This window comes from Leptosomus discolor, chromosome 13, assembly GCF_034619465.1.
Source record: "Leptosomus discolor isolate bLepDis1 chromosome 13, bLepDis1.hap2, whole genome shotgun sequence".
NCBI classification, from domain to species: Eukaryota; Metazoa; Chordata; class Aves; order Leptosomiformes; family Leptosomidae; genus Leptosomus; species Leptosomus discolor.
This window is the reverse complement of record NC_141403.1, coordinates 124,214-149,118: the sequence shown is the minus strand read 5'-3', so window position 1 is coordinate 149,118 and position 24,905 is coordinate 124,214. Positions and strand designations below refer to the sequence as shown.

The 24,905-nt window shown below is 41.8% G+C and overlaps 1 protein-coding gene across 5 annotated transcripts in view; it reads left to right on the top strand.

Annotated features, from left to right (window-relative positions):
• The window catches only part of OSBPL1A (oxysterol binding protein like 1A), a 69,835-nt gene that overhangs the window by 21,954 nt on the left and 22,976 nt on the right, over positions 1-24,905 (top strand). For 2 of the 5 annotated variants that reach the window (XM_086472672.1, XM_086472673.1), the window contains exons 14-15: positions 644-750; positions 21,199-21,361. In XM_086472672.1, the coding sequence (XP_086328798.1) occupies positions 644-750; positions 21,199-21,361 (270 nt within the window). Of the gene's footprint in view, positions 1-643; positions 751-3,626; positions 3,682-18,131; positions 18,149-21,198; positions 21,362-24,905 lie in introns of those variants that run through there. The other 3 variants (XM_086472675.1, XM_086472674.1, XM_086472676.1) reach the window with 3 other exon arrangements.

The window sequence follows — 24,905 nt, the reverse complement described above, 5'->3', positions numbered from 1 at the left end:
TGGTCATAGAAGTCAGGATGTGAAGTAGCATTGCTCTGCAAGCTGTATCGCTTATCCGGAAGATGAGTCCGTGAAGCTCTCCTTCCCCTTTTATTGATCAATGTCATTGTAATTCCCCATCTGTTTTGCAAATCTAAATCTCCAGCTGCACTGTGGTAAGCTTTTTCTCTTCTATATAATACCACAACAGAGGGGAAAAAAGCTACGTTTCTTACTTTAGCTAACACTAAACCAGTGCTGTGTCCTTTTTACTGGAATTCTGACAACTGGCAACTCTGAGGCTTTTAAATCTAGAAAGTGGTTGAAGTGAGATTGTTGCTAGTAACTTTTCCAGTGTCTTGCTGCCAGAGCTTACTGCCTCTGCTTTCTAAGCCATGCTGAAAGAGAAGCTTGATCCATTTGTGTGCCATTTACACCAGCACTAGGGAAAGGATGCAAAAGAAAGAACTTAGGTTCCCTCGGTGCTAATTTTGCTTGCCCTTTCCTCACACAGATCTTGCAGTGCACCAGCCTTCCTGTAGGATATGAATGATATGTCTCTATTACTTAGAGGAAAAAATAGTAAAAATAATCCTGTAGTTTACAATGTCCCCGTAATGTTACTACTCTTTTTATTTTTTCTTTTTTTTTTTTTTTTCCTTAGGTATATCTTCTCCCCTCCTGCAAAAAGTTGACATGGTCTCTGAAGTATCACAGGAAACCTGTGAGGCCCTGGCTGACTGCCTCAACCTCTTCACAAAGCAAGAAGGGGTATGTATTGTGCTGTGTGGGTCTATAAAGGGTCTAAACAGCTTAGTGTATTTTGCTGGTTCCCTGCTTACCTGTTACAAAAATAAATAGACACACCCACAGAATTCATATTATTGGTAAGCTGTCCTCTTGCACGCGGCGTATCTGGTGAAAACTCATGCTTCTAGAGCAAGAGTGGCTAAATTCCTCTACAGAAGTGTATCTTAGCATTTTAAGTGTTCAGAAGAGACCCAGATTTTGCTTACAAACTTGTAATGTTCAAATTGAACATTACAAATTTGCTTGTAATGTTCAAACTGAATTCTTGAATTCAATAAAGCAGTTGCTTTGCTGATTTGAAGGTTAAAATATTGAGAAAATTAATCTTTTTTTGGCACTGGCTAACTGAAGTGTTCAACAGTATTGCTCTGAATTTGTTTTTCAGACCATGTGCTTAGTGGGTGTGCGAGTGCTGTCTACTGAACTTCTGGCTTTCCCAGTGACAGATATCTTCTATGGTGTTAAACATAATGCAAATGCTTCAATTTGGGGATATATGTCAAACTCATTAATTCTTGGGGTAGGAGATCTGGTATTTTTTCTTCCTCTAGAAGGTACCCCAGTACCATGGAATAGATTTGTTTTCCTGTCTTGTGGTGACAGTAATCCCAGTTAGGCTCTTGTTGTCATCAGTAAGCTGTGTTTCAAAACTAGGTTTGTGTTGGTGCTATTAATCCTTCCAGTCATTTAATGGTGAGCTGCAAACACTGGCTCCATTGTCTGGGTTTGATATAAGATTATTTTTTTTTTTTCATTCCTTTCCAAGCCTTTTTGTCTCCAGTCACAATTCTTTTAGACTTACTTGAGTCAAGCTGTAGCTGAGTAGAACAAGCATTGCTTTCTTACATTGAGTTTTTTCTTTAAGAAAATCTAATATTGAAGTTGCCAGTTCCATTTGTGGATGAGGGGGAAATTGTTACACCAGTGGGTGTATAGCGTTAGTTAGTATTCCTTAATTGTGTTGGCATCTTGCTTGAAGCCAGACTAAAATAGCTTTCCAGAGTGGAGTGTGGCAAAACATATGGTGAAATTGTAGTTTCACCCTACTTAAACTTGAACGGTCTCGGTAGGTGTTACAGAGGCCTTATTTTGATTTGGGCACAGAGGGATAGGCTGAGGTGTGAACTTGAATTTCCACCATAGCTAGTGAAATCAGTCAATCCTGACAGGGAGAAGATATGATCCTGGAGAGTTCTGTGTCTTGGTATTTTTAAACTTCAAGCTATTGCAATTCCATGTTATAATGCAAGCTTTTAAAGATGCCATAAGCTGCTAAGGGCAGTTACAGCAGCAGTCTCTTCCTAAGACTTGAACCTTTCCAAAACGTTATGAAAGTTACATTCCTTGAGCGTTACTGTTCTTAAACCCACAGCATTTGGGTTTGTATTCTGAGACAGGGCCCCATCCTTTGCATTTCAGTGTTGATTTCTAGGCGGTCGTTCTGTTGGCGCTGCAGAAGCAATATATTGGGTTCTGCATCAGCGATAGGACCCCGATAAAATGCTTTAATATTCCTTCTAAGCGTATTGAATAGTAAGGCATATAACTCTAAAATAAAAACACTTCTCTAAAATACTCTAAAAAAAAATCTTTTTTTTTTTTTTAGTGTTTCTCTTCTGATCATGATCTCAATAATGAAGTTAAGGCTTAGGTGTTGTAAATGTTTGGGAACCACTGCCATGAATGCTCTGCTCTGGCAGTAATTGGCTGCTGTTAACTTAAAACTGCCAAACTACCTTCAGGAAGGATAGCTCTGCAAAAACAGTTGTTTAACAGCTGCTTTCCTGCATGTCCTGTTGTCTCCAGGCCTCCTTTGTTAACTGGACTGTTTGACTGCAGGTTGTCTTACGGGGGACTCCCTGACAGGACTTTCTCCGAATAGAGAGGAATCAATTGCTCTGTAAGACCTTTCAACCGTGTTGTGTATGCCCTGTGAAATCTGGTTCTGTGAGAGCTTCGTGCCTTTTTAACTTGCCCCTTTAAAGAGAATTCTTTTCCCTCTAGCTTAAATTGTCAGCATACCAGAAGCCACTGCTTGACTAATGAGGAGAGGTTGCTCACTTCAGTAAGGATAACCACCGTGAACACAGTTTGCCTTTTAGAGAAGACTCTTTGGTTAGTGTTGCCCATCTCTGCGCTGTGTAAACTGTAGCGCAATTGCTGCGGGATGCAAATGAAACTGCTAATACTGGACTAAAAACATGCGAAGGTTCAACTCTTCCACTCGCGCTAGAAACGGTGCAGGAGCGCGATCCCCAAACGCCCCGAGCCTCGGTCCGCCGCTTCTCCTTCCCCAGCGCGGCGCCGCCCCCGGTGCCGCCGTGCAGGGCTCGGCGTGCGCGCTGTCGGTGGCGGCGGCGCTTCCGAGTGGCTGCGGGAGAGCCCGGCCGGCCGGAGGGAGGCGCGGCCCGCTGCGGTGCGGCTGCGGGAGGAGGGGGCCCCGCCGCGTCGCCCGTGCCGGAGGAGGCGTGACCGCCCCGCTCCGCACGGCGGGAGCTGTCGTGACGCCGCGGCGGAGAGCTTCCAAAAATAGCCCGCTGCGGCGGGGCTCCGTGCGGGACGGCCCCGGCCGGCTCCGGGACCCGCGTACGGTGCGGCCCCGGCGGGGCGGGTCAGGGGCGGCGGCAGCGGGGGCGCTCGGCCCGCCAGGCCTCTGGCCCTCGGGCTGGCAGCCCGCTCGCCGCCGCGCTCTTTCGGGCTGGTTTCCTCCGCCCTCTCTCCATCCCACCGCGCTCGGCGGGACCCGCCGGCCGGGGAGCGGAGCGGGCGCGACTCCCCCGCTCTGCGCCGGAGGGGCCGCCGCTGCGCTGCCCGGCCCGCTGCGGCTCCGTCGCCGCTGCTGCGACCGGGGCGAGGTCTCGGAGCGGCTGCCTTCCCGAGGTCGGTTCCGCGGTATGTGGTGTGCGTGGTGGGCTGGGTCTTGCGTTGGTTCGCTGGGGTTTTTTTCCTTTTTTTTTTTTTTTTTCCCCCCCCTCCTCTCCTTGTTGACATTGGGATGAACTCTTCAGTGTCGAGCGGAGGAGGCAGAGGTGAGCTTTTTGCCGAACAATTGCCACATGTGAGGGAAAAACAAAGATAATTTGATTGCTTTAATCTGAGTATTTATTGAGGCGTTTGTGTCGGAGCTAGTGCAACTTGAAACGTTTTCTGCAGTGACTTTGGCACAAGGTTAGTAAGTATTGTTTCAAAGCAGGATTTCCCTGGTACTATTTCTAGAAGATAGCAGAACCTGTGTTCCAAAAGCAGTTTGATTTTAATATTTTTATATCCTAAGGTATTTTTATATAGCGGTAGGAGTTTAGCTTAAGGTTCTTTTCACGCTGTTATCTGTGCTAGATTTTGTGGTTGAGTTTAAAATTTATCTCCAGTACTCGAGCTGCATACACTGAAGCTGTATGAAACTGGTGTGAGAGGTATTCTTTAAAGAAATCAACTTTTTTTTAAGTTTGCTTCTTCGTTAAGCAGTGTGAGATAAAGTGTGCTGATGAGTATCTTGACTCATCCTAAGTTTTACTTTTACCATCAAAGGTTATATTTAACAGTAAATTAATAGCTCCTGTTGCGTGGCTTTAGAACAAGTAGCCGTTGTAAGCTGACTTCATTTGTAGTGTGTTTGTGGCTTTGATCTTCTTCCTTTATTTGTAGGTGTTACCATTCTTTCTAGTTTGCCTTTTTTTTTTCAAAAAAAAAAAAAGGGGATGTGTTTACAAACTGATGAAAAACCTTAGTGGATGAGATGAGGGATTCAGAAAAAGTTTCTTCATTTCCTGGTTTAAATGAGTTGTATGCTCAGCTAGGTAGAATTTGTCATAACAAATTAAGCTTGTCATTTTTACAGAACCTTTAAGGTCAAAATGCTGCGAGTCATAGTCCTCGGATTTAGTAACGTTTAGTGACGTAACATGCTATCTCTTGTATGTATAACTGCTGTACTGTAAATAAAAAAGTGTGCATGCAGTTCAACTAGCAATTATTAATCTCTGAAGTTCAGTGTACTGCCTTAGTTTATTTCATATTTCTTGGAAATGTAATTGAATGTCTGAGGATTAGATGTGTCTCTGTGTGTTCTTGTGAATGCATGCATGCTTTTTGGGATACAAATACATGTCTTTAACACATGTCTGGTTTGTGCTGTGGGAGACACATATGAGCATGGCCGTTACTACTACGACCTACTACCTACTGGATTGTGAGTGAAGGAGGTGCCTGTAAGCTGTGTCCATTTGACTCCTTAATGAGACTCTTTATTATCCATTTCCTTGTGGAGGTGAGGGAAGCAGTTGATGACAGTGCAGTCAAGGGAGAACTATTGATACGGGCGCCTTGAGCAAATCTGTCTAGAGAAGTCCTGGTGTCCATCAGCAGTCCTTTCCTGCCACCTGGCAATACAGTCAGCTACATTAACCTCTGTAAGGTCTTGGGAGCTTTGGGGGGGGGGAGGGAGAGGTGAAGAGGGGGTGAGAGACTCAAAATCAGGGAAGTTAAGAGGTTAATTTTACGATTTCTGAGTTAGGTCTGGGGAGGAAATCTTATCTTGGCTGGCTGTTTAACTAGACCTAGAACTGTAGAGTTCTCAGCCTCTCAAGTCATGAAACCAGTGCCAGTGTTTCTCTGTTCTTTTCTCCTTGTGCTTGGAAACAACAGGTGACAGCCCTTTTTTTTTTTTTTTTTTTTTTTCCCTTTTTCAATTGTTGGAGCACAGCAGAGTAATTCTGTTGTCCATTCTGTTCTGTGGCTCTTGCTGAAATTAGTGGAAATCAAGGCAAGACCTTGGTGTGTCACAGCCTGTAGGCAATGCCCCAAACAACTGAAATGCTATTCAGCTTGTAAACTTGGGAAAAGGAGGAGGACAGTTTTCAGACAGTTGATAATAGCGCTGGACACATCAAGAGGTATCTGGTGCTGAGACACTCAAGGTGTGTCTGCATCAGGAAAAACTTTATTGGCTGAATGAGTCTGTAACTGGCTTGATGCTATTTCTTCCCCTCTCCTCCAAATGAGTACAAATGTACTAGAAATACCTAGTGCAGCTTGAATCTTGTTTGAAAGTAACAGGTTCCTCGGAAGGTTCTCTATGCTCAAACAGGTGCCCGGGTAAAGACTGATATTTTTCCCTTTGGCAGAAGAGCATGGGGTATAATGGGTTGTGGAATGATGTATAGCCATGGCACGTAAGAGAACAAACCTACTGACAGGAAAGTCATTTGGCAGGTTGTTTCTCCTGTTAGAGCATCAGCAGTTCTAGTCATGCCTTCATGATACTTGCTGTACTGATTTTTGGGTGCTGTATATGCGTATGTGTTTGTGTGCTAATATCACCTTATAAAGAGGAGATACTCAAATCAGAGGCACTCAATAGTGAAATGTTGTGGATGGCATAGTCTTCTTCCTCTGGAAGAATTTTCTTTCTGCAACTGTACTGCACCCTTGCAGATATAAAGCTAACTACAGGTAGATGAAGACAATGTCCTTATCAGTACTATGTAAAGGAAGCACTTTAGTGAGTCCAAAGTATCTAGGAGATAAAGAACATAATTTTTTTTCAGAGACTTTCCTAGAGCAGCCGAGGCTGAATAGGTCACCAGAGTGGGCAGAGAAGCTAAGCAGCAGCCCAAACGGAAGCTTGTTGAAATAACAAATACTGGGAAAAGTAAATATTACTGCTCTTCTTTTATAAAACGGTATTATGTATGTTGACAGGATGCTTAAATTCTGAAGCGGTTGATAAGATCCTTGGTCAAGTGCTGTATACGAAAGGCTTCTGGGTGGCAGACAGTCCTGGCTGACAGAAGGACGCCTGGATGTTGCTGTAGGACAAAAGATGAGTGCTACTGGCCTTTGTAGTACAGCAAGGTTCCAACTTCTTTTTTTTTTTTTTTTTTTTTTTTTCCCCACTTAAGAGCGTGCGCTTCAAAAGTTAACCTTTTTTCTTGTAGCCGGTGATAGGTTTGAATATAATCTGTTGTCAAAGTGACACAGAACCACAGAATCGTTTGGGCTGGAAGGGACCTTGAAAATGATCTAGTCCCACCCCCCTGCCATGGGCAGGGACACCTCCCACCAGACCAGGTTGCTCCAAGCCCCATCCAACCTGGCCTTGAGCAGTGCTAGGGAGGGGGCCACCGCAGCTTCTCTGGGCAGCCTGTGCCAGTGTCTCGCCACCCTCACAGTAAAGAACTACTTGCTAATACCCAATCTAAATCTCCCCTCTTTCAGTTTGAAACAGTTACCCTTCTCGTCCTATCGCTGCACTACCTGATAAGGGTCCCTCCCCATCTTTCCTGTAGGTCCCCTGTATGTACCGGAAAGCTGCTATAAGGTCTCCCTGGAGCCTTCTCTTCTCCAGGCTGAACAACCCCACTCATGCTAATTTCTAGTGACAGGGAAACTGCTGCTGAATTGGAGCTCTACGAGCCTCTGTAAAAGCTGGTCACAAAGCTTGTCTGAAGGCATTCTCCACTTGGTACTGTGTTGCTTAACTCAAAGCACACTGCTAACCTGTTCTTGCATTTTCCCAAGTGGATTTTCAAAGCTTGGCTTGTAGGTATTTTTTTTTTCTTGGCAGTTGTTGTTAAGCAGCCTTGTGTAAACTAACTTGGAATCCATTCGTGGCCCTCTGGGGAAACGCAGTGTAAAAATGTATTAGTTTGAAATGCGGCCCCTTCTCACTGTGCTTCTGCAGCTCCTACTCTGAGGTTTACTTCTGAGGTCTTGTCTACAACTTGTTTGGGGATTTTATTTTTTAATGCAAAAAGATGGAGAAAAGTGGCTTAGCTGAGGCAGCAGGGGGAAAAGATCAAGGAGCGATCAATTTTAATGGAATAGTACTTGATATGGTAAGCTTCTCAAATAGGAATTAGCAATTCTGTTTTCTATGAATATATTCGTAAATGGTGCTCTTGTCTCTGTGTAAGCTAATAGAGAGGAACAAAAAAGAAATACGTCACATGGACGTTTCCTCTCTGTGTTCTTGCTACTTACTGCTATAAGGATATTGTTTCTTTCCTCTCCCTCATGCTTGGAAAACAAACTGGAGTGAGAGGATGCCCACTTCTATTCTTCTAGTGTCATTGTGATTTTGTAATGGTATGTAAAGCTGATCAGCTTGGTTTTGGTGTTGAGGCTTAATGTATATTTGGTATGTTTGGAAGAATGGATTACCAGCAGAGTTCTAAAACCTTCTAACTCATGGACAGCCAGTGTATTGTCAGCTAAGGACTGGTAACATCTCATGAAAAAAATGAAGCAGAAAAAACCTGGGATTTAAGGCTAAACCTCTGCGCATACTGTCATACTTGTTAACTTTGTTTGCTGGGATTTTGTGGGCAAGTGTGTGAGTTACTTGACTGCAATGGTGGTCTGGCTGAGTGGTCTGGTGTTGTCGCTCAGCTGCATAGAACATCGGAATACTGAACTGGGTAACTGTGGTCACACGTGTTTACTAATTCTCTGGAGATGTGTTCTCCTTCTTGACCTTTCTTTCTTATTTGACCTCCTTAAATGTCAGTTTTAAAACTGCTTTTTGCACTTTTTTTGTTCAATTTTTACAATAGTGGTAGAATTTTACAATAGAGGTAAGTTGTCATGGAATTGGACTTCTTGTCTGATTTTTTTTTTTTTAATCTCGTGAACCAGACGTGTATGTGTTGGCCTGTCTCTCTCCCAGACAGCCAGTGACTTTAAGAGCTTTTTACACTTTTAATATTAATATTCAGAAGTGTGTTATCTCTGCTTGTTGTGCTGTCCAGTGAAGAAATGTGTTCGTAAATGCCAACTGCTGAGTCACTGAGTTTCTAAATACAGCCCATTTACCAATTCTAGTGATAAAGTGTTATGTACTGAAAATAAACCACTGGTATTATAGTTTTCCTTGAAGGTACATGCCAGGCCTGGTCATCAAGAAATGTTAGTAACCTCTTTCTTCAGAGTGCTTGTATTGCTCTTAACATCATCCCCTTTTAAATGCATGAATAATATACTTTAAAAATAAATGTGTTCAGTGTTACGTACAAATAGGAAATGCAGGCCTATGCTATCCTGTCAGGATAGTTGGTAAGCACACACAAAGCAAATGATGCTCTGTTTATAATAAAGAGCTGAGCTGAACGTTGCTGCAAAGGAGTGGTAAGATAGAGGGCCTCTAACGAATAAAGTGTATCCGTCGTTGTGAATATCCCAAAGAGCCCAGTATAAGAGGATGTCCAGCTCTGATGTAAGTATAGCCCTCAGATGCATATGTCATCTTTGTAGAAAGCATTTTGGAGTGACACGTATGATGTGCTTACTTTACTTGCATAGTTCTGTGTTAAGCCACTTGTAAGGTAAATGTGGACCCAGTCAATGTTTTTGAATAGGAATGTTTCCCCTCCTCTCACACTTGTCACTGCTACATTATTAATATTAAAACTTCATCACTGCAATAACTCCTAGATCCATAGGTACAGTAGGTGACTTTGAGAATGGCTTTAAAGCGTGCCTGTTTGAAGGAAGTCTGCAGTATACGTCATAACGCGGGGGTACTCCTTAGCTTAGAAGTAGAACAGTTTAGTCACAGGAGATGATAAACTTACTTTTTTATCTGCTTTAGTGAGTTTTGTGCCGCCAAAGCTACGCTGCTTCCACAGCGTAAGCTCCTTCAGGTATGTTGATTGACCCTTGAATAGAAATACAGCTTCCTATTAATCTTGAAATTTAATAATGTCACTATTGCAGGTCCCTTTTTTTGAGTTAAGAGCTATGGTGGGAGAAAAATAGGGAGAGCAAAACTGTTCTCTTCTTGTCTGGAAACACTCAGTTTCATTGGTCAGAACATCAGCCTTTAGGCCTTATGCAGGTCTACCGTAGCAGAAAAGCATCTGAAGGAGCTTGGAGGGTTTGAACTGATAGACATGAACTGATGGGGCACAGTCATACATAGGAATTTTTATCACTGCGGTGGGGAAAAAATCTTAAGTTGTCAAGATAATGGTGTAGCTCCTCTAGGTAATGTGGTAATCCGTATATGTCAGTAGCTTTCTGGAAATGCCAACAAGGCTATTAATTGTAGAAGTATCCTGTGCTGTGCATGCAAATGGAATTGTCTGTTGTTCCAATGAGACACCTTGCTGCAAGGTCAGACAAATCAAATTGAGGTGAAAATGAGCTGGCAGAGCCCTTAAGACAGCTTGAAACCTTCGACAGTTGCATCTGTGCCTATGGATAGCAGAAATCTAGTTTCTTCTGACCTGTATCCCCTCTAGCTCTGAAGCCGCATTTCAGACTAAGGGCTAAACTCTGATCTCGCAGAATAACGAAAAGGAAATGGTTGAGGTTGGAAGGCACCTTTGCAGGTGCTCTGGTCCAACCCCTGTGCTCAGGCAGGGCCACCTGGAGCTGGTTGCCCAGGACAACATCCAGGCGGCTTCTGAGTACCTCCAAGGATGGAGACTCTGCAACCTTTCTGGGCAACCTGTGCCAGTGCTCAGTCACCCTCACAGTAAAAAAAAGTGTTTCTTGATGTTCAGAGGGAACGTCCTGTGTTTCGGCTTGTGCCCATTGCCTTTTGTCTTGTCAGCAGGCACCACTGAGAAGAGCCTGCCTCAGTCTTCTTTGCACCCTCCCTTCAGGTATTTATTTAGACTGATGAGATCCATCCTGAGCCTTCTCATCTCTAGCCTCAGACATCCGCACAGTACTTGCGATGCAGTCCAGAACCGCAGTTTTAGACAATTTCAGGGAACCGTGTGTCACAGATCAGCTGATAACATACAGTGAGTGCTTTTTTACTATTGTCTTTGCTCTCACATACAGTTTATTGAATCTAAAAAGTGACGTGTCACTCTAGGCTGTCATATGCTGCTTCGGCTTGTGGGGAGAACCCTTGATGAAAGTGTAAGGAACGCCAGAACTACCTTCTAGATTTACTTTAGCAGCTAGTGGTTTTTCTTGGAGAAGTTCATTAAAGAGCTTACTAGAAGTTTAAGCTGAGGCCACGTCTTCCTCTAAACTGTAGATGCTACTGGATTGTATGTAGCGGAATAATAAATAGAAGATTTATCAGTAAATAGCTTCCCTGCAGTGTTGAGTATGTATTTTTAGGAGAAGCAGGCTTGTTTTATCTACTGAAGTCATCTTAAGTTACTTTTTGCGCAAGAAGGACCTGAGTAGCAATAAGTAACACACTGCATTCTTGCAACAGAGAAAGGAAAAACAAACAAACAAACAAACCAACAAACCCAACAACAAAGAAACCCCCACCAGATAAGGGCAAAAGTGTTTGCGAGCATTCATAAGGAGGAAAGATCTGTTCTAGTGAGTGTGAGAGTATTTGGATGATCTAGCTGTTCTGCATGGCAATGGTGGTGTTCCATAGTGTCTTCTTGTAATATGTCAGTAGGTATCATATTTTGGGATAATTGTAGTGCCTTTAGACTTTAGCAATTATTTCTAATAAAAAATACTGGGAGGCAGTGTTTCGGATTTCATTCTCACTATGCAAGTGTCTTTTGCTAATTTGATCTGAGGTCGTGAACTTTCAGTTTGGATTTCTGTGGCCCAAAGCATAGTTATCTGTCTGTCCCGACTGCCAGACCAACTTCTGTACAAAATACTCTAATTTCAGGAAATGTCTTATCAGCCTACCCAGGACCTAGCTGATGTCTGCTGGCTGTTGCCGGCTTGGGGGTAAGGACAAAATGGTATCTCAGAGGAAAATTGTCCCTAAGAAGAGACAAACTACTTAATGTTGCAGGTGCTTCTAAAATCTGAAGTAGAAGTGGGATTTCTGCATTTGCGTCTGGCTATAAAATCTGATTGTTTAGTATTGGAAAGTTGAGAAGAGCCTGTTCTAGGCTGTAGCAAATGCAAATGCTTTCCAGGATGGATTTTGTTTGGAGGTCAGAACTCCAGCACTGCATTGTGACTCACTGTCAACTTCTGGCCTATGTAGGAGTTCAACTTTTTTTGCTTTTAACTAGTTTGGTTAGCATCCAAAATGAAGTAACTAGCAAATAAGACATCTGAGTGTTTTTCCCAAATGCAGAACAACTGTACAGCATGCATGTTTGTTTTGGAATTGCTTTTTGAAAAAAATGTCGGTTATTCTTCATGAATAATTAACAGGATTCCCAATGTGGAGCTTGTAAAACAGACAACTGGTTTCAGAAGTGTTAATTTTTTAATAGGAAGCTGGTTTCACTCTGAGTCAACAACATGTCCAGTTGAGTAGCAGAACCAGTAAGCCAGTAAGAGCCAACAAAAACACAGCAAAAACATGGCAGTTGCTTCAAAAGAGAAAATACTAGTACACACATTCACTGTGATCTAACTGGGAAGAAGTGTGGGGAAGAGGCTACAAAGGGGTTGATCAAAGTAATTAGTGGTGTATACTGAAAAATACTTAAGGGAAGTAGTCAGATCAAAACTGCCTTAAGATCTATTTTCAAAGCAGCCCTAAAGAATAAAAAAGGAAATGTTTCCTGTGTGCCTTCTTAAGAACCCTTACATCTTAAAATCGGGTGTCTGTGAGGCTAGCAAACTTCAAAGATGTCCGGAGTCTCAAAGGGAAAAGTCACAAAAAAAGTCCTTACCAGATCTGAAAACATACAGCAATGTATCTAGTCCTGTTGGCATCAGTATAATGTATCGGCTTGAATGTGACCCTTAGTTTAGGTAAGTTTACTTGTGGCATGTGCGTCTGAGGAAATAGATGCTTAGTTTCACTAGGGCAGCAAAATGTCTTTGGGGTGTGGTTTTTTTCTGGTAATCTTGTAGCTCTGCAACTTGAAACAAGCTTCCCAAACATGTACATCACTGCAGATGTCATTCGGTCCCAGCTTGTTTTGGCATAAGCTATTGGCAAACGTGAATAGTATCCATATTTAATTTCAGCTTTACTTGGAATAGAAACAATACTTAACAGAAAATGACAAAATCACAAGGCTTTTTGTTTGAACTCCTGATACTTGACTAATCATTATTATAGTACTGGAACACGAGCAAGGACAGAATGCACTGTGGAAACTGGCAACTGATGCAGCTCTCAAACCTGAGTAGACTTCATGAGATTTACCAGTTTACAGTTAAGTTGTCTCAAGTAAAATGTAACGAACAAATACTTCTGAGAGGAAGACTTGGAATTGCCATTAAGTCTGACTTTAGAAACAAACCAGGAAAAGCTCTGTGTAGTCTTGACCAGTGCAGAATCGCTTTAAAGAAAGCAGTTTCTCTGATAAAAAAGCTTAAACCCAAGCTTTTAAAGCAAAACCAAATCTGCAATCAGAAATGAAGTCTTTGCAGTTTGTTCTTGCGCTCCCAGACAGGTTCTTGGCTCAGAACTGCGAATTCTCCGCTGGTTAAAACTGCAGTGCTTCATCAGCCCCCGAATAAACAAACTTTGACATAGCCAAATGTGGAAACAGGAGAGGGGAAGGAAGGCAGCAAGGTCCATGTTGAGGACAAGGTGTCAGTGTCTTAGGAGGGAAAGGTGGGAGGCAAACAGTACTTGTCCCTGGCATGTGGATAGTTCAGAAGCTGTGAATCCAGGCAGCCTTGAATTATGAATTTTTATAATAGACTTGTATGTTGAAAGAAGAGTGTTGACTGCTCTCAGCATCTTCAGCTCTTCTCTTGAATAACAGTTCTGTTACTGCCTTGGTGTCTGTCTGTGTGGACATGATCCTGCCAAAGTCTGAGTTTCTTCTGTGTGGATGATAGCTTGGCTCTGGCTGCTAGCAGTGGTTCCACTGTCTCTTTCTAAGGTTTATGATCATACCTGGTCCTTTCATTCATTAGCAGAATTTTATTATTTTAGTAAATCAAATATAAGGAAATATTATAACTCCGTACTCTGAAGAATAAAATGTAGCCTTTCCAAATCAGCCTTGCTAAACTCCTCCTCTTGAACTTTGGAGGTGAAGGTTCGTAGTTGACTAACAACGAATCCTTGTGTTCATCTGGGGAATGATTGAGGCAGAGTCTTGTGACTTGATTTATGAAGTTTTTGGTTTCTTCTGTAGTCTTTGAGTTGGGCTGTAAGTGGATAGATTAACCAGGACTTCAGATTGGTATATATGGGGTTGTCTTGGGTGTATGGGGGTCTCTCAGCCTTTGTGCATAAAGGAACTTTATTGATGATGTTTCCTGTATATGGGTCTGAAAGAAAGCAAAATGTTATGTTAGCCTTCTGAGGTTTTTTTCTCTTTTGAATTCGATGATCTCAGTAAGATGTGGTACTTTGGTGCTGTAGCTGTAGTGTCAGTTGGCCAGACTTCTGCGATGAAGACTGATGCTGTCTTGTGATACAGTAAGTAACCCTTTAGCTATCATCAGTGAGCTCAGCTTACCTCCTTGATTAACTGATCACATCTTGTTTTGCATTTCAATAGTTGCAGTAGCAGTAGTTTAGGTCACTGGCAAGTGCTATCGAACAATTCTGTTTTTAACTAGGGAGACGATAGGTCTGTGAACCTGAGTAAATTGTAAGCTTGTAGCATATATAGAGAGAAAACCTAAGCAAGAAACAATGGCTGAAGGAAAGCATGACTTGTTTTGGATCAGTCCGCTGTACCCTGGGGTGAGCCAAGGCTATGATGACATTCATGAGAGCTAGTTTACTCCAGCAAATGAAGGGTTATGATGCAAGGCCTTAATGCATGTTAAGATAGCAGATGTTTGTCACAAGTTCCTTGGGGGTGGTGGGGAGTGGTGAGTCAGCAGGGGGACTCTGGTCAGAAAGGCCTTTGTGTAAACAGATGAGGACTCTGAAAGTTTTGTATAAAATATTTACATGCTTTAGGGCTTTAGGAATCTAGTGATGTGTTCATGAAACTGATTGCATCTGTTTAGGAACACTTTGGTTTTGCTTTAATGTGAGCTGTCACACTTGCAGTTTTATGATGTGTCATAGGGGTATTCATAAAGCACTCATTCCTTTCTCTAGTACTTCAAATACCTCAGGCGTGCTTGCACAGAAACATACTGAAACTAAAACTGTTCCTGGTTTTTGGGGGTGGAGGGCAGGGGGGAGGGTTAGGAGAACAGCAGGATTATACATATTCATCTCATATACTAACGTGTGATTAGTGGGAGTTAAGTCTGATGAGTAGAGGTAAAAGTCAAGCCTTTTATTTATTTTCTTTCTGGAAACCTTCCTCTATTGAAGTTCAAATGTGATTAAAACTTTGAGAACTCGATGTGAGAGCAACCGGTTTCAGTTTTCACTTCAATAGCAGCTTAAGCAACAACTTAGTCCTACTCTAGGTAGCAGAAAATCTAAAGGCACTTTTTCATAGAAGCATATCCTGTAGAATTAGTGCTGCAGTAGTGTGCTTCGAAGTTAGCTAACAAGATACGTAGAACTGTTCCATTTCTAAGCAGATATGCCTCAGGGAAGATATTCAAAGTCTTTACATTTCTTCCATGATGAAATGAAAAGGCGGGTTTTGTTCAAGACACGGAGGCAGATCTAATTCTTCTCGGAACTATGTAGTTCTCATTCAACATTAAATGTAAAAGAATAACAGATTTACTCAGCACTAGTTTAAACTGGTCATCACAAAGAACTGGCTTATGCAAGGAGGCGCTAGCAATAGGGGCTGTATTGTACTAACAGCAAAATTGCAACTATGTGAGCTTGTCTGTTGGAATAAACAATGTACGTATCAAACTGTCTGCGTTGAGGTTGTGATTTGCACTGTTAGCCTCAGATTTTTTGGTAGGGGATTTTGTTCAGTCTGAAGATCACAGAAGAAGGGAAAGAATCCTCAATTTGGATTCCCAGTGCTTGCTATGAGTTTTCCGTAGTGTAATATGTGACAACACAGAGCTTTGTAGGTTCTGTCTTTCAGGATAGTATGTCCTGTTGGGAGTAGCTGACCCTGGAAACTAACAGGTTCACATAAATAGATGCAGTGTGAAACAAATGGCAAGTTTGATTGGCATTTACTTCATTACAGAAAGCAGGATTATATTTCTTCATGACAGGACATGTCCACAGAAAACTGTCAGTTCTACTATAGCAGAGTTTTTCTAATTCCTTGGTTACATATTAATTTCCAGCCAAGTGTTAGACTAGCCTTTAGCTTGCTACTGAATACTTGCACCTTGCATCAATGTTTCATGGCAAATGTCCCATAAAGCAGTGACGGTTTTGGGAGGATGGAATTTCTGTGGCAGTTGGACAAAGCCATTCGTTTTGAAAACCAGACGCCCCACTGCTGAGTAGTCAGAGACGTTGGTGAGGCAGTGCCATAGGCTGTTTTCCTGCACTCAGCTGACTGCAAGGCAGAATTGGTTCGTGGTGTACTGACACCCCAGCTGAGTCTGGCTTCAGATCCCTGGTGGTTCCTATGCGAAAGAGGTGGTTCTTCCTTCCTGCACAACTCGAAAGTCTGCATGTTTTGGGCATTCTGACTCCTAACGCTGAAGTTGAGTGATTTTGAAAGTAGTCTTCAGCTAAATCACACTGCAGTGTTGTGAAGTCTGTCTTCTCACTGTCAGTCCAGGAGATCCTAGAGCTAAGGTATGGTGTCTTTTAATTTACTGTTTGAACTTTAAAGGCAGCCCTACATGTGGTTGAGGTGGCTGTATTTGTCCTATGCCTTGCTTGCTATGTGTTGTTTTTAGGATTTGCTTGCAGCTGCAATAGCATGTTGCAGAGATGGTAATTTATTAGCTGGGCATACAGTGGCATGACCCTTTCCTACCCCACAAAAGTGCCACTGTTGTTGGGCATTAATTTAAATTAAAAGCATCCAGCACCAAACAAAGCAAGTATTTTGTGTATTGTACTGACATGTGTTCATGATGGACAGAGAAGCCTTGGTTTCAGGCTGCACTGATATAGTTCAAGACTTCAGGCTTTAAAAAAGGAAGAAAAGAAAAAAAATTAATAGCGGTTTAGTGCATGTTACTAGTCTCTCACCTACCTTGTGGAAGCTGAGAGTACAGAAAGGAATGGGACTGGTGTTTGTTACACACAGATAAACTTTTTGATATTTTAGTAGGCAAACTGAACTTGCTGCTAATAATACCCCGTGAAGAAGTTAATTTTTAAACGATGCTCTTGTGCTTAGCAGGATTTCTAATAGCATGGAAAGACAATAGAAGTGTATGCAAATAGCTTGCTGCTTTCCTTCTTAAAAAAAAATAAAAAAATAGAAGTCTGGCTGCTAAAATAACTCAGTTCTACTGTTTAAACTCAGAATTCAGTGCTTACAGCTTGAAGGACCCATATATTTATGGGAGGCTGTTGGAAGCAGATTCTCATTCAGTTAAACTGGAAGTGAAACCAGTTACCAGAACTTGGATATCAAGCCTCTTCAGCTGGAGAAGTATTTTAAAAAAAAAAAAAAAAAAAAATTGTTGCACTGACCGAGATACTGAAGTCTTGGTGGTTCTGTGTCAGTGTATCAGGTTATAGCTGTAAGGTTAATGATTGAGCAGATGTTTACCTCCGTGAGACAAAGCTAGATGGTTTCTGTGAGCAATTATAAATCTGAAGTTTCACTGTAATAATAGTCTCTTTAGAGTTGAAAACAAGACTGATCTTAACTGAGATGGGCTTGTGCTTGCACTGTTAGACAAACTTTATTGATAACTCTTCATTACTCTTGTGCAGAATAGCGCCTGACAAGGGTAAGGTGGGAAGCCTGTCCAGTTGAACATTAGGAAGTCAGCTGGCCTCATGCTGGGCTCACAAGAACACTCTGTGCTGCTGTCCCTGTAAAGCTCAGTGGAAAGTTTATAACTGTGATGGTGATACTGGCATTGCGGGGATCAGAAAGATGACAGCCGTTCCATAGCTGGAGGATGAGGAGCTGAACTCAGTACGATATGAATTGCTATCTGTCTGTTTCTCAGCTCAGGCACCACTACTAAAGGTACAGAATCAACGGCTGTATCACAAGCTGTGCTTTACGCAGGCTGTCAATAAAATGTCTGATATTTTCCTGGGTATACTCAGACTGGATTTCCAGGGCTGTGTATACACTGATACCTGCATCATTTTGGTGTGATACTTACTACCTTATATAAATATTTGTGTCACTGTGTAAAATAGCATGGTACTCCGCTAATGCAACTTCACAAAATCAGATGATTTTCCAGTGAAAAATGTTGATCTCTGCATCCAGTTTAATAGACTGAAATGCATATGCTTCTGAAAGTGGGTGTTTTCTTTGTCATTTTATGCTTATCTTCCTGCTGGAGGTTCCTTCTGTAATCTTGCAGTTGTTTTTGTGTTGAGACACTGAAGACAGACAGGATGGGGAAGAAAAACCTCTGGGAAAAGCAGTAAAGCTGAAGTGTCATCTCCAAAAATGGTGGAGTAGCCAGGAAGCTGGAATAATTCACCTCGGAGCTTAATCATTGGCCAAGCCTTGTGAGTGAAAAATAGAATATGGCAAAATTCTGCATGACAGCAATCTACTTATATTTTGGGAAAACCTATCACTCAGCTGGTCAATTATGTTGTTCAATAAACTTCCACTTTGCAAATAGTGCCAAATCTGCCTGCATATTTCTTGTTAAGCTTGGAAGAATGGAGTGTGTGATTCTGCAAAAAAAACCCAAAACGTCCTGCCTTTACAGTCAAATTACCTCCTGAAACCTTCTTGCAGTATCTCATCAGTAATAAAAGACAAGGTGACAAAATGATGGTATTGCTCAAAGGTGCTTTGTGTTTAAGAAATAAAAATATGGTTTGCTTGTTTCAAACAAGGTTATTTCTCTAGTGCTACCTGTATTTTTACAAGGTACACAAAGGTTGGGTTCTTTGGGGTTGGTTTGTTTGTTTGTTTTGGGGTGGATTTTTTTTTTTTTTCCAGTTCTAACATTGACACTGTTAAAGTGTTTTGGTGCTTAAGGGCATAGTGTTTCCAGACCACTGCCTTCAAAGAGCTGCTAGTGTAAGCTCTTACCCTTCCCTGAGTACTAGGCTGTAGAGGTTCGTAGAGCCACCTCTGGACTCTCTGAATATGTGTGTCCATCCTACAAGCTCAGTACTGTTGACAAAAGTTTTATATTGGACTTTCATCTCCAGCCCCCAACTGTAGAACTAAGGTTGCTTTAAAAACCAGTTCATTTGGATATGAGTGAACATCACAAATGATACAAGCAACGAACTTAAATATGTTTTCTCTTTTCCTTAGCTTCTGGCTAGTGTTGTGCTCTTTATGTAAGAGATGAAAAACAGTTTTGTTGTTGTTGCTGTTGTTACCTACTAGTAGCATGTAATTGCTGTGCTGGAAAGCGTTTGGCAGCTAGGAAGCCTGGAAGTACACAGAAAAGTGAACCTTACTGTAAAGCTGGCTATCTTCCAAAAAGTGAATTTTTCTAGTACGCCACTTGCAATTCTGAATAGCTCTACATTATGATAGGGCAGAGGAACTTTAAAGTCAGTAAGAGACTTTTTGGGGAGAGGTGTGGTGTCTTAAGCCTGTATCTGTTGTTGCTTGTTTGGTCACGCTGCTTTTAGAGGATGCAAAAAAAGGTTCATCTAGGTTTTGTTAGATATATTTCAATTTTCTTTCAATTTGCTCTTAAATAACATTGAAACTTAAGTTTTAGATAAATGATTTGAGTGATTTAAATCTTTATCAAAACAAACCATTAGAGCATAACGGCATTCAATACTGAAAAAAATTTGCAAATACCATTTTAATAACTGCTTTTACTTTGCTCTTTAATAAGAATGGAAAGTACTGCTTTATTTTTGGTCCTCCACCCTCCCTCTCTCAGGAGAGTGAAATACTGATGCCGTTTCTCTAAACGGGCCATTCCGTAACTACTTGGTAGCGTACAAAACGTAACCCCTGCAGAAACTGCTTAATAACAGGTCTTTTGCAGTGGCATGTCTGATTTGTATGAAACATTGCAGTAATTGGCTTCGTTGGTACTACCAGAATGAACTTTAAATGAAAGTGACAGTAACTAGTCCAGACTTTTTCATTTTGTTCAGGGTAAAACTATTAGACAGTAAGTGACTTAGTGGTTTTATTGCTTTCAATTAGCAACCCAATTTTATACTCTTTTAATTATCACTTGATTGGATTGCCCCTTTACACTCAGAGCCTGGCAGCCAAACCAGCTGGTTTTGTATTTGGCACAACTGAGGAGGTGAAAATTTCTTCCATAGATCTTTCTCCAGAGGATATGTTACTGCCAGCATAGAAACTCTTCCCTGGAAGTGGCAAATCTGCGTTAATATTTCCTTTCTAGTCTCTGAATTTGCACCCTCTATTTGTGCCCAACTCTGCATCCACTGTTTGAGTGGTTGTTAAACCGAGGGGGCTGAAGCCTCCAAAGTAAAGTTTTAGTGTAAAATGTAGCCAGATGGGACATATGAAAGGTGCTTACATTAGCTCAAAAAGGTAATGTACGTTTATGTGTAAGTTGCTTAGGGGAGTGTGTAAGTTGTCTCTGTAACTGTTCCAAGAGATTAATTGTCCTGTTCTTGCACGCTGTTAGCGGAGGGGGAATCAGCGTTGTAAACTGAGAGTAAAATAGAGGAAGAGGCCGGGGTTGGGGATGCTTTTAAAAAGGGACTGGAGGGAAGACTGGAGATAGGAAGAGAAAGGAAAAGAGTCAATGGTTTAGGGGCTGAAGGAGAAGTAGCACCTTGAAGCCTTGCTGGGCTGGGAAAAAAGGCCCTTCCCAAGCCTTCAGCTACAGCCTTCTCCTCTCCCCTGGCAGAAAGAGGAGGCAGGAAAGCACCAGCAAAGAAAATGAGTGGGAAATAGGAAGGACATGTTGCTCTCCTGTTACTAGTCCTGGATGCAAAACGTGGATAACATCATCTCTGGGGCTGATTGCATGTGTGGGCTTAAAAAAATGGTCCACCATGTGGTGGCTGGGCTGCTTTTTTTGTTAGCTGCTGGCTCCTCTGTAAACTGTCCTGGGAGTGGGGAGGGAGGGCTGTTTATATCAACGTTAAATCAGTTAGTAGAGGAATCTCTCTTCTAACCTCCTTCTGTAATCCTCAGGGTTAAATGTTTTCAGCTCATAGTTCAGTCGCAGTTATTTGTAGCTGGAATTCACATTTGCTCGGTAATTCAATTTAGATGATGCTGCTTGGCCCAAATTAGAGCGGACTAGGACAAGGAGCTTGGTGCGTGTAGAAACCGATCACTGACTCCATAGTTAAGGTCATTCAAGTAGAGTTGTAAATATTTCCCCTCAGTTTTAAGGTATAGTTACTGGCTTTGGTTCACTTGTGGAATTGTGATTTATACCGTCAGATTTCTCAGCTACTGAAAATGTTGAGTAAGAACCTTATCATTACAAAAATACTGTAATACTCATTAATCCATGTGGTTTCAGTTCCAGCTGTTTGTCAGTTATTTATTTTTTTAGAGTCTATTTTCTGAATAGCTTCCAGCTACACATTCTCTGGAGAGATGAGATTTTATTCATACATATATCTACTTATAGGTGAGGAATTTGAAACTGGAGCATGAGCAGGAGAAAAACAAGATCTTGTCAGAAGCATTAGAGACACTAGCTACCGAACACCATGAACTAGAGCAGTCTCTGGTTAAGGGATCTCCGCCTCTCAGCATCATCAGTGAAGAACAGTTCTATGATGCTGTTTCAGGTAAGTAGTAATGACCAGAGCGTGAGTGTGTAGCCAGCACGTGTGAATGCATTGGGAGGGGGGTGAGGGGGTGGGAACAGTCTCTCTTTAAGTGGAATCTCTGCCTTTCTAATGTGGAATTAATTTTAGGAGAATGTTTCATGTACTTTATGAGTGGGCCTCTAAAAAATTTGTCTGAGTTCACCTGTGGAATTGTATTGTTTCACCTCAGCATGGCAAAAAGTTACGAAACCACAGGGTAGTCATGAAAGGTCTGATTGCCTGGGAGTCTACGCCCCTTTTTTTTTAAATAGCAAAACTTAAGGCTCCTATTTTAGGAGATGGTAAATGTATCTGGTAGCCTTCTGACTTGCTTTCTCCACAGTGGTGTGTATTTTTTTCTTTTGTTTTGTTGTTAAGATCGGTCCATAAAAATCCCTAATTTTGAGGGATAATGAGTTAGGAAAGGCTGTTCTGTTTCAATTTTGTATACCTTAAGTGTCACAGGTGGAAGAAAAGGATGAATCAAAATCCTGTGTACATTCCTGAAATACTTTTTCTTTCCCTGTCTGCTTTTCAGTTTAGTATCTTTCATATTTTCATGGGCAGAACATGCAGATAGTGATTTTGGAAAACCCTGAACTGCATAACATGATTACAACGTGCATTTGTATAGAGAGGCTGTGCATAGTGCAGCTCAATAATAGCTCTAACTGGATGATCCTGCAGCACGCAGCTGTCTACAACTATGAAGGATCTGGAAGAACTTGAGGGTGAACAGTCTTAACTGTAGCAGATAATTAGGTTGTGATGGCATACATGATGAGCAAGCGTGGAGTTATTTCTTCTGCGAGCTGAACTGTCTGTTGCTTCTGACAGATGAGAAAAGCAGTGTTCCCAGGCTTCCTTGATGGGTGTTCTGCAGTGTGGAGCTTAAGCAGAGAATAAAACCAGGCAAAGTGGAGTCTTAAGTATAGCACTAGCACAGAAACACAGCGAATCAACAGCAGACTTTGCTGCTTGGCACGATAACAAATTTATCGAGCCTTCGAGGAGGGGGAAGAGATTGAGGAACACTAGAAACAGGTTCTTCAACCAGAACCAAAAGAACAATTCTGCTGAAAGGCCTCAGGCTCTTTTGCTTGTCCCAACAAAGGCCAGAATAGTTGTTTATCTGGTGCTGCTGGAATGTAGTCTCTCCAGCCAGACTTGCTTTGTGTATATGAGAGAATCACAGAATCACAGAATGTCAGGGGTTGGAAAGGACCTGGAAAGATCACCTAGTCGAACCCCCCTGCCAGAGCAGGACCACCTAGAGCAGGTCACACAGGAACACGTCCAGGCGGGTTTTGAATGTCTCCAGAGAAGGAGACTCCACCACCTCTCTCGGCAGCCTGTGACAGTGCTCTGTCACCCTCACAGGGAAAAAGTTTTTTTCCTTATGTTAAGGTGGAACCTCCTGTGCTCCAACTTGCACCTGTTGCCCCTTCTCATATCATTAGATATCACCGAGAAGAGCCCGGCTCCATCCTCCTGACACTCGCTCTTTACATATTTATAAACATTAATGAGGTCACCCCTCAGTCTCCTCCAACCTAAAGAGACCGGGCTCCCTCAGCCTTTCATCATAAGGGAGATATTCCACCCTCACATACTCAAATATACTCATATACCCTCATAAACTCACATACTCAAATACTCAGCTTTAAAGACCTGTTAGTCTATACATCTAATAACTAACCCAGTCTCTAAATCTTCTGGAATGAAAGTGTCCAAAGCCTCCTTTCTAGTTGGGAGAGGTGGTGTTCTTGTCACTTGAAGCTGCAAGCAAATCACATCGAGTGGATTTTCATAGCTGTGAAACTTGTTGAGCATAGATATAGATATACATGCACATACACATATATAAAAAGCATATATGTCAATTCTCTCTCGTTCAGGAGAAGTTACTTGACATAATTCATCTTGATTGTAATTTAAATAATCTTCTAGGACAGGCTCACTTTCTTGACTATCTGTCAGCTTCGTCAAACTTCTTTGAACAGATTCTCTGTTCTGCCTTGTTTACATTCGCTGGTTTGCAGTGGTCAGGGTCCATTCTGTCTCTGAAGGCATGTGTTTGGGGGAAGGGCACTCTGATTTCTGCGGGGGCTAGAGAAAGGGAGATGTGACATATTTTACTGGCTGCTGGAGGCATGTTATGACTTTCACTGTAAACACAAAAGGAATTAGATTTTTTTGTGGGTGTGATTTGGGGTGGGTTTTTTTCGCTAATCACTTGGATCCTGATAATACTTTCTAACACTCCTGCTTTTCTGCCACGACTGTGATCTCAACTAGAAGGCTTCTTGTCTCTGCGTGACAAGAATACAGAGAGAGCAGAGGAGTCATGGATATGTGACACTGGCTTGGAGTCTAGGAATGTGGGTCTTCTTTCTTGGGCTAATGAGACAGGAGATACGAGCATAAATATTTTCATAACAGAGAGCAGTGACTAGGCCTAGTTGTCAGAAGCTAAAAATTTGTACCTTCCGAAATCTGAACTACTAGGACTTTGTCTTCAAAGTTTTTGCTAAACCTGATTTGCAATCTGGTAGGATTTTATTGAGTTAAATTATATTGGTTTTGGATAACTAGACATACTGATGAATTACTTAATGAGGTGGTATAGGAGATTGAGCAAACACCAATGCATTTTAATAGGGTGATGTGACAAGTTACAATGTCTGTCAGTGGAAAAATGCTGCTACTTTGAGAGTATTTTTTTCTGTTAGGATACAATCTTTTTCCAGTTACAGTTCTTTGAATTCTTAAATCTCCACCGTAGGAGTGAATTTTAGAAGTGAGAGTATTGCATAACCAGGCTTGCACTTTGAGCTGAAGAATCATTAGTGTTGACTTGACAGGTTGAAAGAAACAGCCACTGTGGCTTTTTGGTTTGTTTTTTAAAAGAATGTTGTCTGCATATTAGATATTTCTGCTTGTTTACTCTCTCCAAAAGTACCACTAGCAGCAATGCAAGACTTTTCAAACAGTTTTTTGAGCAAGAAGTGTATTAGAAAGGATATGGTCACAGCAGCAGCTGCTTGTCTCCGTACGCCATGGTCTGATTCACATTGTAGAGCTATCTGATTGCATGAACCAGACTCCTGAATGAAGCAGAAGATACAATCCAGTTGCTATTGGACACTGAATCCATGGTAGGAGAGTAAAGCTAATTTGAAGAGAAACACCACCAGAAATGTATTTAGTTTAAGTGTCAAGTCCTCAGCACCATCTGTTTGGCTTGCAAATCTGCTCCAGCTGGGCGATGCTACCTGCTAATGTTGGCATAGACTAAATTGGTCACTGCTAAGTCTGTGTTGTGTAGTTCTGTTTGTAGAAATTGTGCGCACAATTAAAGTAATACCCTTTCTTTTCCAAAAACTGGGATGAAGAAAATATTTGTAATGTGATAAGATTGCTTACTGAAGTAGTAGTTTATTTGCTGAAGTCTCTCCTCTTTTTAATTTTTTAAGTGATGCTCCTAAATCCCTGCAACAGGAGAGCAGCAGACACTGAACAT